Source organism: Rhinopithecus bieti, unplaced genomic scaffold (assembly GCF_001698545.2).
Source record: "Rhinopithecus bieti isolate Rb0 unplaced genomic scaffold, ASM169854v2 scaffold_5101, whole genome shotgun sequence".
NCBI lineage: Eukaryota > Metazoa > Chordata > Mammalia > Primates > Cercopithecidae > Rhinopithecus > Rhinopithecus bieti.
This window is the reverse complement of record NW_016804853.1, coordinates 1,090,553-1,109,290: the sequence shown is the minus strand read 5'-3', so window position 1 is coordinate 1,109,290 and position 18,738 is coordinate 1,090,553. Positions and strand designations below refer to the sequence as shown.

At 38.5% G+C, this 18,738-nt stretch overlaps 1 protein-coding gene across 2 annotated transcripts in view; it reads left to right on the top strand.

The window, feature by feature from the left end:
* LOC108528740 (histone-lysine N-methyltransferase SETMAR) overlaps positions 1-4,517 on the top strand; it is a 15,786-nt gene extending 11,269 nt beyond the window's left edge. Inside the window, exons 2-3 of one of the 2 annotated variants that reach the window (XM_017870729.1) lie at positions 915-1,029; positions 3,464-4,517. In XM_017870729.1, coding sequence (XP_017726218.1) covers positions 915-1,029; positions 3,464-4,498 — 1,150 coding nt within the window. In that variant the 3' untranslated portion in view covers positions 4,499-4,517. Of the gene's footprint in view, positions 1-165; positions 1,030-3,463 lie in introns of both variants that reach the window. The other variant, XM_017870728.1, reaches the window with a different exon arrangement.
* Positions 4,518-18,738: the final 14,221 nt, after the last annotated feature.

The window sequence follows — 18,738 nt, the reverse complement described above, 5'->3', positions numbered from 1 at the left end:
TGAAGAAAGATCTTTTGGACAATATCTTAGTACACTGTGTTTCATCAGTTTTGAACTGTTTTTATATATGTTAGAATTAGAATGGGTCCCAGTCAAAAGCTACTTGGAATATATAGGAAATATATGACATGCCATGCTCACTTACAGTGTGTATATTTTTTACAGTACACTCCTGATCATGTAGTTGGACCTGGAGCAGACATTGATCCCACTCAAATAACCTTTCCCGGATGCATTTGTGTCAAAACTCCCTGCCTCCCTGGCATTTGCTCCTGTCTCCGCCATGGAGAGAACTATGATGATAACTCATGCCTTAGAGATATAGGATCTGGAGGAAAGTATGCAGAGCCTGTTTTTGAATGCAATATCCTGTGCCGATGCAGTGACCACTGCAGAAACCGAGTGGTCCAGAAAGGTCTGCAGTTCCATTTCCAAGTGTTCAAGACGCATAAAAAAGGCTGGGGACTTCGTACCTTGGAATTTATACCAAAAGGAAGGTTTGTCTGTGAATATGCTGGTGAGGTTTTAGGATTCTCTGAAGTTCAGAGAAGAATTCACTTACAAACAAAATCTGACTCCAACTACATTATAGCCATCAGGGAACATGTTTATACTGGGCAGGTAATGGAAACATTTGTTGACCCTACTTATATAGGAAATATTGGAAGATTCCTTAATCATTCCTGTGAGCCAAATCTTTTGATGATTCCTGTCCGAATTGACTCAATGGTACCTAAGTTGGCACTTTTTGCAGCCAAAGATATTGTGCCAGAAGAAGAACTCTCTTATGATTATTCAGGAAGATATCTTAATCTAACAGGCAGTGAAGACAAAGAAAGGCTAGATAATGGGAAACTAAGAAAACCTTGTCACTGTGGTGCCAAATCATGTACTGCTTTCCTGCCTTTTGACAGTTCTCTGTACTGCCCCTTAGAAAAGTCGAACATCAGTTGTGGAAATGAGAAGGAACCCAGCATGTGTGGCTCAGCCCCTTCTGTGTTCCCCTCCTGCAAGCCATTGACCCTTGAGGTGAGTCTGTTCAGTGATAAGCAGCTTGCGCCTCCCTCTAGTGGAAGACAGTAGTTGGCTAGCTTTGCTTCTGCCTAGTTACGTAAGTTGAACTCAGGAATGTGGCAGAGACTACAAGTTGTCCATCAGTATCTTTTCTCTCTTTCTATAATAGAATTCTCCATTTAACATGAGTACATGACTACCCAGAATATTCACTTTCGTAGTTAGATTTGTCTTAGTAACTGTTCTAGTTAATGGGATATAAGCAAAAATGACAAGTCCTTAAATGGAGATATCCTGCCCTTCACCTCCTCTTTCTTCCTTCTGGCTGGAATGTATACATGATGACTGGAACTGGAGCAGTCATCCTAGACCCCAGGATGACCCTGGGAAAGGAAGCCATTTCATAGAAAAATCAACAAGATTAAAAGGAGTCTAGGTGTCTGGCACTGTAGAACATCCTGCCAGTCATGGTCTGACACCTTTGTACTTTCAGGTGAGAAATGGTGTCTCCCTTGTTTAAGCCACTGTTACTGTAAGTTTTCTAGCACTAATATCGAACCTAATAATGATCCAAGAAACCCTTGTGGCTGCATACCTAAACCCTGCTTTCCAACCAATTTTAACTAGTAAAGCTGACATTTTGATTTCTGTCTGACTCCTGTATCCTACTTAATTGTTTCTAAGCATGAATCAAGGAGAAACACATTATTAACTATCACCTGCTAAAACTCTAATAAATACCACCAGTAGTGAAAAATATAACCATGAAAATGACTTACATGTTGTAACCAAAAGTCAGAAAAGGAAACACATTGTAAATTTTTCATTATATACTTGGCTATACTCCAAATCTTGTGAAGTTATGCTTCAAAACTTCAAACAGCCTCACTTCTTGTATAAATAACAGAAAAATAACGCTGTCCACACCACAGAAGGAGATGGGAGTTTTATAATCCCATTTAAACTTCTAGAGCATCAAACATCTCTAACTACCTTCCTTAAAGCAGGGATGTTGCAAAAAAAATTACTATGTAGGTTTATCAGACATTTTGAAAGCTAAAATAATTACTAGAGCCCCTATGATATTATTAAGTAATTTAATTTCTTCTCTAGTACATTTAAACCCTACCACTAGGAGGCCTTGCACTTTCAACATTATAGGAATCCATGTTATATATAACACTATTCCTCTGTAATATAAGTACATTGTACACTTTAAATGAGTGAAATGTACAGCGTGTGAATTATATCTCAATAAAGCTGAGTTGTTTTTAAGTATCTTAAAGTTTACATGTTCATATAACATTATATGGAATGGTTCTCTGTGAACAAATGGTCCTAGAGTACACATAAAATGCCCCAAATTACAAATATATAATATCAAAAATTTTCCTCCAAATTAATCATTTCTCCATGCCAACTTTCCTCCGTTAGTTCAATGTCTCTGAAGCAGTCCTGCTTTTTATAAGGCAGTTTATATCCCTCACTCCAAAATGTGCTTTTTCTTGCTCACAAGCTCACCTAATAATTGAGCTGCTTCAGAAGCAATACAGAAATGGTCAGAAGGAAAATGATTGGCTCACCATTTGATTCTGCAGATACCCTTTTCTATGTCCTTTTGCCTTTCTCTATTGAACAGCAGAGATATTCCCAGAGGACAATCTTCCATTCAGACACAAGGACACAAACAGCCCCCTCCAACTCAGGGCCTCTGCTAGAGACAACTGACTGAATGTGGACCCCTGAAAATTTTTTGTCCTCAGGCACTAGTTTATTATATAGCACTTAGTCCTAGAAACCCGATTCCTAAGGTAAGAGTCAAAGAGTCTTTATTCCAAGTCTTTTCTAAGCAGCAAGTTAACTGCATTTGTTTGCTTCAGTGCCATATTCTTGAGAATGTTGACACTTCTTTTGAGAGAAAACATTTAAAAATATACTTCCACTTGCCTATTATCCCATGATAAAATAATATTTTTATAATTATAAGATTCAAATTTTAAAAGATGGGCTGGGTGCAGTGGCTCACACCTGTAATCCCAGCACTTTGGGAGGCCTAGGCAGGCAGAACACTTGAGGTCAGGAGTTTGAGACCAGCCTGGCCAACATGCTAAAACCTCATCTCTACTAAAAATACAAAAATTAGCTAGATGTGGTGGCATATGTCTGTAGTCCCAGCTGCTTGGGAGGCTGAGGCACAAGAATCACTTGAGCCCAGGAGGCAGAGATTGCAGTGAGCCAAGATTGTACCACTGCACTCCAGCTTGGGTGACACAGCGAGACTCTGTCTCCAAAAAAAAAAGTAGTTATAGTTTTTGCATTGTTGGAATTTGGTATTTGATATTGGAATACATTCTTAAATAAATGTGGTCATGTTATACATCATTTTAATGGGCATTTCTTTGTGTTTTTTTGCTAATGACAACTTACTTGCTGTTTATGTTTATTTTAGACTATGAAAATGATGTTAGACAAAAAGCAAATTCGAGCAATTTTTTTATTCGAGTTCAAAATGGGTCGTAAAGCAGCAGAGACAACTCGCAACATCAACAATGCATTTGGCCCAGGAACTGCTAACGAACGTACAGTGCAGTGGTGGTTCAAGAAGTTTTGCAAAGGAGATGAGAGCCTTGAAGATGAGGAGCGTAGTGGCCGGCCATCAGAAGTTGACAACGACCAACTGAGAGCAATCATCGAAGCTGATCCTCTTACAACTACAAGAGAAGTTGCCGAAGAACTTAATGTCAACCATTCTACGGTCGTTCGGCATTTGAAGCAAATTGGAAAGGTGAAAAAGCTCGATAAGTGGGTGCCTCATGAGCTGACTGAAAATCAAAAAAATCGTCGTTTTGAAGTGTCATCTTCTCTTATTCTACGCAACCACAATGAACCATTTCTCGATCGGATTGTGACGTGCGATGAAAAGTGGATTTTATATGACAACCGGCGACGATCAGCTCAGTGGTTGGATCAAGAAGAAGCTCCAAAGCACTTCCCAAAGCCAATCTTGCACCCAAAAAAGATCATGGTCACTATTTGGTGGTCTGCTGCTGGTGTGATCCACTACAGCTTTCTGAATCCCGGTGAAACCATTACATCTGAGAAGTATGCTCAGGAAATCGATGAGATGCACCAAAAACTGCAACACCTGCAGCTGGCATTGGTCAACAGAAAGGGCCCAATTCTTCTCCATGACAATGCCCGACCGCATGTTGCACAACCCACACTTCAAAAGTTGAATGAATTGGGCTATGAAGTTTTGCCTCATCCACCGTATTCACCTGACCTCTTGCCAACCAACTACCACATCTTCAAGCATCTCAACAACTTTTTGCAGGGAAAACGCTTCCACAACCAGCAGGATGCAGAAAATGCTTTCCAAGAGTTCGTCAAATCCCAAAGCACGGATTTTTACGCTACAGGAATAAACCAACTTATTTCTCGTTGGCAAAAATGTGTTGATTGTAATGGTTCCTATTTTGATTAATAAAAATGTGTTGAGCCTAGTTATAATGATTTAAAATTCACGGTCCAAAACTGCAATTAGTTTTGCACCAACCCAATATCTTCATAGAATTGAAACATAAATTAAAATTGCATTTGAAGTAGATTCCACAGACTTCATTAAGAATGTAGAAATGTGGCCTGGCATGGTGGCTTACAACTGTAATCCCAGCACTTTGGGAGGCTGAGGTGGGCAGATCACTTGAGTCTGATAGTTCAGGACCAGCCTGGGCAACATAGTGAGACCCTGACTCTAATAAAATTATTCTTTAAAAAAAGAGTAGAAATATGTACTTTGAAAAACATTTTGGCCCAAGAATAATAACAATCACACTTGAAGAACAAAGCTTTTCTTTGAAAACTTTTTTTAATTTTCAAATTACTATTCACAAAATATCAGTGATATTAGATTTTATTAGATTTTGTTCTTGGCCAAATGAAAAATTTTGCCCTAATTAAAATGTAGTCACACTCCAGTGTGTTACCATTGAACAAATCACTGAACCTTTCCAAGTGAAAGTTTCCTTAGTTGTGAAGATTGAGTTAACACATGCAAAGGGGTTAGAACAATGCCTGAGTACATAGCAAGTATTCAATAAATGTAAATTACTAGTCTTGAGAACTGTCTGTAGCCTGTGACTCAAAGTTCTCCCTTCTATTCAGGTGTAATTAGGACATAATGTCCTTCAGTGGCAGACTTAAAGGGGGAAAAAGTCACAAAGAGGTGACCAGAAGGGTTAGAGCTGAGCAAGAGAGGTTCGTGCCCTGAGCCCTGCGTTTTAGAGTGCCTAGGGTTACATACATATGCACACATGCATAAAGAAGACATGGATACCATAACCAGACAAAGACATTACTAGGAAAGAAAACTAATACCAATATCCCTTTTGAATGTAGAGGCAAAAAAAAAAGTACTAGCAAATGAAATTCAGCAAGACGTAAAAAGAATTATACACCGTGATCAAGTGGGATTTATCCCAGGAAAGCAAGGTTGGTTTAACATATGAAAATCAGTAAATCCAGTCTATTAATGGGATAATTCACAAAAAATAAATATATAATCATTTCCATAGACACAAAGCATTTGACAAACTCCAATAGCCTTTCGTGATAAAAGCAGTGAACAGAATAGAAGTAAACAGGAACTTCTTCAACCTGAGAAAGGACATCTATGAAGACCCACAGCTAACATCATACATAATGATGAAAGACTGAAAGCTCTTATCCTAAGATATGGAACAAGAAAATGATCTCCAAGCTCACCACTTCTATTCAGCATTGTACTGGAGTTTCTAGCAAGGACAATTAAGCAGGTAAGAACTTAAAACTCAGGGCCGGGTACAGTGGCTCATGCCTGTAATCCCAGCACTTTGGGAGACCAAAGCAAACAGATCACCTGAGGTCAGGAGTTCAAGACCAGCCTGGCCAATATGGTAAAACCCTGTCTATACTAAAACTACAAAAACAAGCTGGGCTTAGTGGCACACACCTGTAATCCCAGCTACTCCTGAGGTTGAGGCAGGAGAATCACTTGAACCTGGGAGGTGGAGGTTACAGTGAGCTGAGATCACACCACTGCACTCCAGTCCAGGTGACAGAGTGAGACTGCCTCTCAAAAAAAAAAAAAAAAAAACTTAAAAATAAGACAGATGACCCAATTTAAACATGGGCAAAAGATCTGAATAAACATCAAAAATGAACATGAATGTGAAAATGTGTTCAACATCATTTGTCATCAGGGAATTGCAACTTAAAACTATAAGTTATCCCTTAGTACCCACTAGGATGGTAGAAAGTGAAAACACTAAAAATGCCAAAAGATGGCAAGGATGTGGAGAAACAGGAACTCTTCATTGCTCATTGAAATGTGACATGGTACAACCTCTTTAGAAGACAGTTTTGTGGGTTCTTACAGAGCTAGACATAGCATTGATCCAGCAATCATACTCCTGTTAACCAAAATGACAGGGGTTCAGTCCTGCTGCTCGCCACACAGAATGTCAATCACTGAGACAATGAATGTTGCCAGGGAAGAAGTATTTAATTGGGTGCTGCGGCCAAGGAGAATGGGAGATAAAGTCTCAAATCCCTGACCAACTACAATTGGGGAGGCTTATATAGTGAGGGAAGAAATTGAGGAGGGTAAAAAAAGCAATTATGATGAATGGGGGGGTCTGGCATCTTGTTTCGATGTGGTGATCTGATGAGTTTTAAGTCCCTTGCCGGAGGATCTGTTTGCTGAGGAAGGAACTCAGATGAGACAAATGTAAATTTCAAGTTTTAAGACCTGAAGGGTCAATTTCCATGTTTATGCCAAAACTTTTAAATATCATTTCTATGGGACACTTGGAATGGTTTCACTCCTAGGTGTTTACTGATTTGAAAACTTGTCCTCATAAAAACAGCACATACATGTTCATAATAGGGTTATAATTGGTTAAAACTTGAAGCAACACACATTTCTTTAATAAGTGAATGGATAAACAAACTGGTACATCCATATGATGGAATACTATTCAACAATAAAGAAATGGGCTATCGAGCCACAAAAGTCCTGTATGAACCTTAAATGCATACTGCTAAGTGAGAGAAATCATTCTGAACAGGCTGCATACTATGAGTCCAACTATGTGACACTCTGGAAAAGACAAAACAATAGAGAATAAAAATGTCAGTGGTTGCCAGAGTTTGAGGGGAGGGAGGAATGAATAGGTGAAGCACAGGAGATTTTTAAGGCAATGAAACAATTCTGTGTGATACTGTGATGGTGTATACATGACATTGTGTATTTGTGAAAACATATAGAACTTTACTGCACAAAGGGTCAAAATTCTATGTAAATAATTTTAATCATTTAAGAAGTCAGGGAATCATAGGAATGCAGACTGTGACAAGAGAACATAACTATTCGTACAAATGTAGAAAACAAACTCAAGAGAGTAGGGGTGAAAGGTGCTGATCTAAGTAACTTTGGAAATTACTGGAGTTTGTAAGACTAAAGGCAAAAGGAACTGCATGTAAGCAGTTCCTAGCTGATACACGTTGTTTCCCATGGGGTAGGGAAGTTTAAACATTCCCTCTGGAGGTTTGATAATTAAGTCTGCTGAAATGAAATAACGATAAACAGATTAAGAAGAGAAACACCATTTTAATTACGTACATGCACATGGAAGCCTCAGAAAAATACGAGACTCAAAGAGGGGGGCAGATGGGTGAAGGCTTTATAGCATAAAATGAATAGGGGCTTGAAGGGGAGGTGATGACAAGTTATGGGAGGAAAAGGGGAGGAACTGCATGGTGAACAAAGATTGTCTTATGTAAATAAAGTCTCAGGTCATAAAAGTTGTTTAGGAGTTTTTTATTGCTGCTGAAGAATAGGCAATAGCCTGTTTTGGTGTGGTGACAACTTTTAATCTTCTCTGGTGATAAATCTTTCCTGGTTGTTTGATGAAATTCCTAGGAAGGAGGCTCCAAACAAATGTATTCCTTCTGGAAGAACTTCCCTCAGTCAGAGAAGGGAACTTCAGGAGAGCCCCTCCCCGCACTTATGGGAGTAGGGTGAGAAACAAGAGAAAGCCAGCCAGGCCTCAATTCTTGGGCAGCTTCGAAGGCCTTTCGATTTCCTTTAATTCTAAGTGCTTGTTAGAGGAATGTTAAAGGACCATACATTGGGGTATCGTTTTCTGCGCCTTAACAGGGTACAATTCCAATATTAACAACTCTGCTATTGCCTTATATGTATACTGGAATTAAATTGATGGCAGATCGTGGGAGCCAGGTTTCTCACTGTTGGATTGGGAATTTACATTTAAGCAAAGGAAGGATGATTCATGTGGTAATAGATCAATTTGAGACATCAGCATGAACTCACATTTAGCTTAATATAGATACAGAAGGTTACATATAGAAATATTTCTAGATTAGTGTCTGTATTACAGTTAGTATGCACACATATATTTCCTTTCTCTGTCAGCTCAGAGAGTCTAGAAGCAGTGATGCTCCAGTAGCAAGGAGCACACTTAGCACCCAGATCTTGATTTTTATACCATTCTCCAACAATAAAAATCAGGGCTCTTTGGAGAAATGGCTAATTCTGCTACTAGAGAAGGAAATCAACAAGCTGAGACTGGAGTATCTTGCAGTGCCAGAAAGTAAGGAAATGTTAAAAAAAAAAAAAGAAAAAAGAAAGAAACTATTGATGGGGGTGTCAAAGGAGTATAGAAACAAATTGAAAGAGCTCCCAGTGACCAAATCTGGAATAATTTGAGCAAGAAAATAAAGTAGTACTGGATTATAATACAAAATATAAAATATTTGTGAGCCCATACTGATATAAATAAATGATTGAATCAATAAACGGGGTAAAGACAAATCTAACTTTGCATAAGAATTCTAAATAACTTATGTAGCTACTCTGCCCACAAAAAGGAGGACCATAAATTCCTACTCCGTTAGTGTAGGCTATACATAGTGACTTCCTCCCAAAGAGTGTAGAATGGAAAGTTGAGGGTGGAGGAAAGGGAGGGGAGCAGAGTAACTTTACTCTGGGGAAACTTGACAAATTACCTCAGCTAGGTGATCAAGGTCAATATGAACAGTGATAAATCATGTTGGTAGTATAGGCCATTGACAGGATGTGATAAAGATGGTACATTAACTCTGTGGTCTTGCTCCCCAAACCCATAACCAAGACTAATCATGAGGAAAAGAATCAGATAAATTTAAATACAGGGTCATCTATGAAATACTTGAACATTATTCCTCAAGACTGTCAAGGTCGGGAAAAACAAGAAAAGTCTAAGAAATTGTCACAACCAAGGGGAGTCAAAGAAGACATGATAAGTAAATGTAATGTGGTGTCCTGGGTGAGATTCTAGAATCAAAACAGACAGGTAAAATTAAAAATCTGAATCAACTATGGTCTTTAGTTAACGATGTATCAATATTGGTTCTTAATTGTAACAAATGTAGCATCATGTAATGATATGTATATCATATGTATGTATCAATACATAATAATATATAATGATGTGTATAATAATGTAATATAAATGTACCATAACTAATGTTAGTAATAGGGAAAACTGGCTGTGGGATATATGGGACCTTTCTGTATTATCTTCTCAATTTTTATGAAAATCTAAAACTGTTCCATGAAAGTCTACTGTAAATGAAAATGTGCTGATGCCAGAAATGGTGGTGCATGCCTGCATGCCTTCAGTCCAAGCTACTCAGGAGGCTGAGGCAGGAGGATCCCTTGAGCCCAGGAGCTCAAAGCTGCAGTGAGCTATGATCCTACCATTGCACTTCAGCCTGGGTGAAAGAGGGAGACCTGCCTATTAAAAAAAAAAAAAAAGAGAGAGAGAAAGAAAGAAGAAAGGCAATTAAAAGCATTGACAAGGATGTGGAGAAAGTGGAAGCCTCATCTATTGGTTGGTTGGTTGCAAAATTGTGCAACTACTCTGTAAAGCAGTTTGGCAGTTTCTCAAAGCCCACATACAATTACCACATGTCCCAGTAACTCCACCCCTGGCATGGATCCAATAGAATTGAAAACATATCTACAAAAAGTGTATGCATATCCAGCCTGGATGACACAGCAAGATGCTGTCTTTAAAAAAACGGTATGCACAAATGTTCATATAGCATTATTCATAACAACAAAAAAGTGGACACAACCCAAATATTCATTAGCCAATGAATGAATAAACAAAATGTAGATCCATACCATGAAATATTATTTAGCCATAAAAGTATATGCAAATATTCATATAACATTATTCATAATAGCAAGAAAAGTAGGCACAACCCAAATATCCATTAGCTGATGGATGAATAAACAAAATGTAGTATCCATGCAATGGAATATTGTTTGGTCAATATTATTTGGCCATTCCATAAAAAGGAATGAAATGCCAAAAAATGTCCTGATATGGATGACCCTTGAAAACATTATGTTAAGTGACAGAAGCCAGACACAACAGGTCACATTTGTGGTATTCTGTTTACATGAACTCTCTGGAATAGGCAACTCCATACAGATACAAAGTAGATTAGTGGTTACTAGGGCCGGGAGCAGGAAGGAGTATAGGGATTGACTGCTAGTTACTACTAGCAGTACATGGTTTCTTTTGGGAGTGATGCAACATTCTATAATTAGTTGTGATCCTTGCACAACTTGTGACTACACTAAAGAGCACTTTAATTAGGTGGATTTTATGGTATGTGAATTATATCTCCATAAAGGTATTAGAAGAAAAAGAAGAAAAGGAAGGAAGAGGAGTGGAAGAATGAGGAGGAGGACAACAACCACCTGGTACCTCTGGTTTGGAAACTGGTAACTTGTGACTCTGAACATTTGTTTTTAGGAGAACGCTTTAGGCCCCAGGAAAATGCTATTCCACTTACTTTCTGTCCTCAAAAACAAAACATAACTGTGCCTAATGCTCTCATCCTTTTTGGGTTGGGCCATTACCACCATCAGAGAGTGACACAGCTTTAGAGTGCAGGGAGAATTTGGACAGAAGTGCTTAGTTAGATAGATAAGAGACACATTAATTGACAGCTGTTCCTCTCAGCATAAATTTAAAAGATTCATGAATAACAATGTATAGTTTTTAATTCCTATTACTATTACTTAGAATTCCAATTCCTATTACTTTCAAATCTGTGTATGTGTAAGTCTAGCAATTTGATACTGGTTCTTTATATTACTGTATAGATTTAACAGATGATGAAAATGACAGCATAAGTGATAGCTTATGTGATGAAATTAAGATTCTTTGTGTTCTGCAATAATAATTTACCAAATGTGTCCCCATTAGAATGTCTGAACATGATACATAAATTTCATGGTTTGTTTTCAACTGTGTCTCAGCAGAGTGAAGCTTTCTCAAATTGAACTTAATTTTTAAAAAAAATCGTCAAAGACCTACACTGACTGAAGAAAGATGGCCTCATTTGGTATCATTGTTAATAGAACACCAACTATGTGAAAATATTTTTTATAATGTAAACCAAAAAGTGACTGAGGCAGGGCTCAATTGATCAGAGGTTTATTTTGCCAAGGTTGAGGTAGTGCCAAGGAAAACCATAAATCACAAGAGCTTCTGTGACCTATGATTTTTTCAAAGAGGATTTTGTGAACTTGGATATTTAAAGGGGAAAACATAAGCAGGAGAGTGGACAAAAAGAGGTGGGAGTGAGCATGAGCAGTGAGGTAGATGGTTCGATTCTTGTGAGGCTCTGGTTAGCTTCACTAAATCTACATTTTACATGTGAAAAGTGGGAGGAAAGGAAAAAGTCAATTATGCATTGTCTCATGCTCAGTAAATCTACATTTTTACATCAGATGAAGTAAACGTGAAAAGAAGGAGCAGACGAAATGAGGCTATGACATGGGGTTGTGAAATTACAGTTATCTGTTTGGGTTCAAAAGAAATACAGTATTGGTGATTACCAAGTTAATTTCCCAAGCTCAACTTTGCCTTTGGCATAGTGAGTTTGGAGGCCCTGTAATTCTATTTTTCTTTTACTTTCCCCCCACGTATTATCCCATTTTCATGCTGCTAATAAAGACATACCCAAAACTGGGTAATTTATAAAGAAAAAGAGGTTTAATGGACTCACAATTCCACTTGGCTGGGAAGGCCTCACAATCATTTTTGAAAGGTGAAAGGCACACCTTACACAGCAGCAGACAAGAGAGAGTTTGTGCAGGAAAACTCTCCCTTACAAAACCATCAGATCTCATGAAACTTATTCACTATCACAAGAACAGCATGGGAAAGACCCACCCCCGTGATTCAATTAACTCCCACCAGGTCCCTCCCATGACAAATGGGAATTGTGGGAGCTACCGTTCAAGATGAGATTTGGGTAGGGACACAGCCAAACCATATCACCACTGTTCTTCAAAATATTTCAAAGAAAATAAATCATCACTGGAATGATTTATTCCTAGAAGGTTAGTATCCACATGGCTAGGAAGGCTCATTTCTAAGATGTCATGAAGTCTTATACCCCACAGAGAAAGACAGGGGGAGAAAGAAAGAAGAAAAAAAAAAAAAGACCAAAAAAAGAAAGAGAAAAGGGACCAAGGACAAATTGTAGCAGCAAAGGGAAAGCAATCCTGGAAAACCAATTCAGGCTGTACTACTGAGAAGTCCATACATCAGTGGCAGGCACAAAGATGGCCTGTGTGTATGTGTGTGTGTGTGTGTGTGTGTGTGTGTGTGTGTGTGTATATGTGTGTTTGTGTGTGTATGTGTGTATATGTGTATATATATGTGTGTATATATACACATGTATATTCTTAGGTTGCTGTTACTTCTGTATTTTAAGTCATCTAAGTAGTGATTCCAAGTCAGAAAAATGGGATAAAAAAATTGATAATGTTAGTTTGGAAACATGTAGTCAAGAAAGAATTCAGAATCCAGTCCAAATAAATTGAAGACAAATAATAAAAACTGAAAAAAATGAATAAAGCTAGAATCTAACAGGTATAGTATAGCGACCTCTGCTCACTACAACCTCCACCTCCTGGGTTCAAGCAATTCTCCTGCCTCAGCCTCCAAAGTAGCTGAGATTACAGGCATGCACCACCATGCCTAGCTAATTTCTGTATTTTTAGTTGAAACAGGATTTCACCATTTTGGCTAGGCTGGTCTTGAACTCCTGACCTCAGGTGATCCACTTCAGCCTCCCAAAGTGCTGGGATTACAGGCGTGAGGCACTGTGCCCAGCCATCTTTTGAAACATAACTTTTCCCTCTCAATCCTTTATTTTTGCCAAAGACAAATTACAGAAAGACCAATTTATTTGCAAAAAGTTTTAGTCTCATTATACTTGGCCTGATTAGTTGCATAAAGTACAACAAGAATAATTATTGGCCAATAGGCTTTTTTTTAATTGACCTTGCTGGAACTTTTTCATAAGGAATCTCAGATTAGACTTTGAAAGGCTTCTCAAGCACAGCCAAGAATTTGTCTGTGCCTGAAGATACCTGTCTCAATTCCTCTCTTCTTGAGGTCCCAAAATAACATGAGATTCCTGGGCCTGTCAGAAAATGACATTCTCTACGTACCACAGGTCAATAACCCTGTAAAGGAATTTCATAAACAATGTACAAGGGCAGTTTTTCCAAGGGAATTTTTTTTTATTTTTGGACATAGAGGCTCACTCTGTTGCCCAGGCTGGAGTGAAGTAACATGATCTCAGCTCACTGCAACCTCTACCTCCTGGATTCAAGCAATACTTGTGCCTCAGCTTCCTGAGTAGCTGGGACTACAGATGCATGTCACCTTAACCAGATAACTTTTTTTTTGTATTTTTAGTAGAGACATGGTTTCACCATGTTGCCCAGGCTGGTCTCAAACTCCTGAGCTCAGGTGTTCTGCCTGCCTCATCCTCCCAAAGTGCTAGGATTACAGACATTGGCCACCATGCTTAGCCTCCAAGGGGCTTTCATTGGCTCTCTAACATCATCTCAATTTCTCAAAGCATTCTGGTGATATCTGAAAATATGTCATGCCAGTCAAAGCTTTGGTAAAATAACCAATGTCTCCAAGTATAGCCTATTCCAAAAGAAAACAGATTATTGCTGAACTTATGCAAATAACTATATTGTTATAAACTAAGAATATTTGCAAATAGTTTCTAAATTCTGGAGAAATCAGGTAGAGAAAAGGAAATATGCTTCAAATTTGGCTCACAAGAGTATACTTTACAAAACCGTTAAAAGCTAAAATAGATCAATTTTTTCTTGACCAAGAAAACAAAATATCAACGTTTCAAACCAAAAAGTCATAGAAACATTATTTCAGTCCTCTATTTGTTCAGTCCCATGCAATTAACTGAATCCGCTTGATTGGGGTTAGCAATCCTCATGAACACATTCGCTCTCCAATGAGAATCCTGGAAATTTTCTCTCTAGCCCAATGGCACAATATCTAAAATTATCAGAAATCTGCCTTTAATAGCACTCAGCAGAGTCTTTTCCACAAATTTCCCAAAAAAGCAAGGTTTTTTTTTTTTTTTTTTTTTTTTGTAGCTGACTATAAACAGCTTTTGGGGAAGAATCAAAGTAAAACAATAATTGTCTGTGGATAACAAAAGTCGTAAGACAGTCATGGTTTCATACACAATTGTCAAGGAAATTTGGTTATCTTTTTGGTATGTAACAATTTAACATAATATAATTATAGCTGATAACATTAAGACAGCAGAATTATAGGAATCTCATACAATTTTGGAAAACATTAATAACATGTAAAATATAACTCAAAGAAAGTTAAACACCATTTCATATTTGAAGTTTCTTGTATAATTTTTAACATAGCAAATAAGCTCAATATGTCTCCTTTGGACTTAATGGGACCTAATATCTAAAAAAGTTAGTGAGATAAAAAAGAATTTAGAATTTGAAGTTTTGATTTTGGAAAATGTGTTAAATATCAAAGGTTTAAAACACTTGATATCACAAAATAGGAATACAGGTCACTGTAAAATAAGTCATTAGTTTAGCCAAATGATAATTCAAGGATTATAAAAGCAAAAACTACTGCACTCAGTAACTCACACTTGTAATCTCAACACTTTGGGAAGCCAAAGTGGGAGGATCACTCAAGTGTAGGAGTTCAAGACCAGCCTGTGCTACATAGTGAGGCCCTCTCTGTACAAAAAAATTAAAAATTAGCTGGGTGTGGTGGCAGGTGCCTGTAGTCCCAGGTACTTAGGAGGCTGAGGTGGGAGGATTGCTTGAGTCTGTAGGTTCAGGCTGTGATCAGCCATGATTGTGACACTGGACACTGCAACCTGGGTGACCAAAAAGACCCTGTCTCAAAATAAATAAATATAAATTAAAAAATAAATGAATAAAAATACTTATTAAATAAATTAAGCAAAAACTTTTACTGTTTTATGGAGAGGAGACTCAGTTTCCCAAACAATACAATCAAAATAAGATAGTGTATTAGTCAATTCTCATGCTGCTAATAAAGACATGCCTGAGAAGGCATAATTTATAAAGAAAAGGAGGTTTAATGGACTCACAGTTCTACATGACTGGGGAGGCCTCACAATCACGGCTGAAGGCAAAGGAGGACCATGCACTTCTTACATGGTGGCAGGCAAGAGAGCTTGTGCAAATAAAACCATCAGATCTCATGAGACTTATTCACTACCATGAGAACAGTATGCGGGAAACTGCCTCCATGATTCAATTTTCTCCACTTGGTCTGGCCCTTGACACATTGGGATTATTACAATTCAAGGTGAGATTTGGGTGGGGACATAGACAAACAATGTCATTCTGCCCCTCACCCCTACCAAATCTCATATCCTCAAATTTCAAAACCAGCCATGCCTTCCCAATAGTCCCCCAAAGTCTTTCATCATTCCAGCATTAACCCAAAAGTCCAAGTCTAAAATCTCATCTGAGACAAGGCAAGTCCCTTTCACCTATGAGCCTGTAAAATTAAAAGCAAGATAGCTACTTCCTAAATACAATGGGGGTACAGGTATTGGGTAAATACACTCATTCCAAATGGGAGAGATTGGCCAAAATGAAGGAGCTACAGGCCCCATGCAAGTCTGAAATCCAGCAGGGCAGCCAAATCTTAAAGCTCCAAAATGATCTCATTTGACTTCATGTCTCACATCCAGGTCATGCTGATGCAAGAGGTGGGTTCACATGGCCTTGGGCATCTCTGCCTCTGTGGCTTTGCAGGGTACAGCCCTTCTCCTGGCTGCCTTCACAGGCTGGTATTGAGTGTCTGTGGCTTTTCCAGGTGCCTGGTGCAAGCTGTTGGTGGATCTACCATTCTGGGGTCTGGAGGATGGTGGCCCTCTTCTCACAGCTCCACTAGGCGGTGCCCCAGTGGGGACTTTGTGTGGTGGCTCCAACCTCACATTTCCCTTCCACACTGCCTTACCAGAGGTTCTCCATGAGGGCTCTGCCCCTGCAGCATACTTCTGCCTGGACATCCAGGCATTTCCATACATCCCCTGAAATACAGGTGGAGGTTGCCAAACCTCAATTCTTGACTTCTGTGTACCCACAGGCTCAAAACCACATGAAAGCTGCCAATGCTTATGGCTTTCACCCTCTGAAACAATGGCCTGAGCTCCATGTTGGCCCCTTTTAGCCATGGCTGGAGTGGTTGGGACACAGGGCACCAAGTCCCTAGACTGCACACAGCAGCAAGGCCCCCAGCCCAGCCCACAAAGCCATTTTTTTCTCCTATGCCTCCAGGTTTGTGATGGGAGGGGCTGCCGTGAGGTCTTCTGACATGCCCTGGAGACATTTTCCCCATTGTCTTGGCAATTAACATTTGGTTCCTCATTACTTATGCAAATTTCTGCAGCCAGCTTGAATTTCTCCTTAGAAAATTGGTTTGTTTTTTGTTTTTTTTTTTTCTATCACATCATCAGGCTGCTAATTTTCCAAACTTTTATACTCTGCTTTCCTTTTAAACATAGTTCCAATTTCAAACCATATTTTTGTGAAAATATAAAACTGAATGCTTTTAACAACACCCAAGTCACCTCTTGAACACTTTGTATTTCTTAGAAATTACTTCTACTAGATGGCCTAAATTATCTCTCTCAAGTTCAAAGTTCTGCAAATCTAATGCAGGGTCAAAATGCCACTAGTCTCTTTGCTAATGTATAACAAGAGTCACCTTTGCTCCAGTTCCCAACAAGTTCGTCATCTCCCTCTGAGACCACCTCAGCCTGGACTTTATTGTCCATATCACTATCAGCATTTTGGTCAAAGCCGTTCAACAACTCTCTAGGAAGTTCCAAACTTTCCCACATCTTACTTTCTTCTGAACCCTCCAAACTGTTCCAACCTTTGCCTGTTATCTAGTTCCAAAGTCTCTTCCACATTTTTTGGGTATCTTTACAGCAGCACTCCACTCTACCAGTACCAATTTACTGTATTAGTCAGTTCTCATGTTGCTAATGAAGACATGCCTGAGACTGCATAATTTATAAAGAAAAAGAGGTTTAATGGACTCACAGTTCCACATGGCTGGGGAAGCCTCACAATCATGGCTGAAGGCAAAGGAGGACCATGCATGTTTTACATGGTGGCAGGCAAGAGAGGTTGTGCAGGGGAACTCCCATTTATAAAACCATCAGATCTCATGAGACTTATTCATTACCACAAGAACAGTATGGGGGAAACTGCCTCCATGATTCAATTTTCTCCACTTGGTCCCACCCTTGACACGTTGGGATTATTACAATTCAAGGTGAGATTTGGGTGGGGACACAGCCAAACCAAATCAGATGGCATGAGGCCAGATGAATTTGTCTCTCACCTGTCTTTTTTTTCCAGCTCACTCAAAAGATAAATGTTTTCTCATCTCTTAATATTTCACAAAAATCTTACTTAAAAGAGAAAAGCAAATTTTACCTTTACATTAGTGTATTATTAATGCTGAAGCCAATTATTATTAAAATATTGTCAACAAATTCATCTCAATCTCAATCAGTTTGATCATAAGATGTCCATAAGTCTTTTATAATCTTTTACAGTTTTCTATTAAAGAACAAATCAATGCTCCTGTAAAACTCTTGTGTTATGCCCAGACCGTTTATTCCCCGAAGAAGAGCACCAGAGTACAGAGTCAAAGCCAAGCGGCAAGGATCTTTAATGCAAGTTCGAACTTGGTCCCTCCGTTCTACAACATACAAGAGGGCCCCGAATGATGCATGTGCCCACTTTTTATAGCCTGATGCATATAGGATATGTAAGGTTACAGAGGTACAAAGGAATTCTTTTGGTTGCAGCATCACAACTGGTAATTGGTTAATATTTTAAGTTATACAATTAACAGTTTTCTATTTGTTCCCGTGCATTTAGTAAAACTACAAACGGTTGTGACCTTATCAGGGGCTCTCTAGGTGGTNCTTTTAATACTAATATTTACTGTATAGAAAAAGTAAATAATCATTTTAAATTTTAGCCAACTTAACTGCACATAGAATTCCTTTCACAAGGTCAGTCTTCTACAAACCTTCTACAATTTGCTTAAACCTTCACTTTTGTCCTGTCATCTTACTTTAGGACAAAATTGACCTTTTTTCCCAACTTTTATATTTGTTTAGTTTTATCTGTCCTGTTTTATTCCTTTAATTTAAGAAACCCTTTAAACTAGGCAAAATTACTTTCCTTTTAACAAAACCACATTTTCATGCCTTCTGATAACTTTT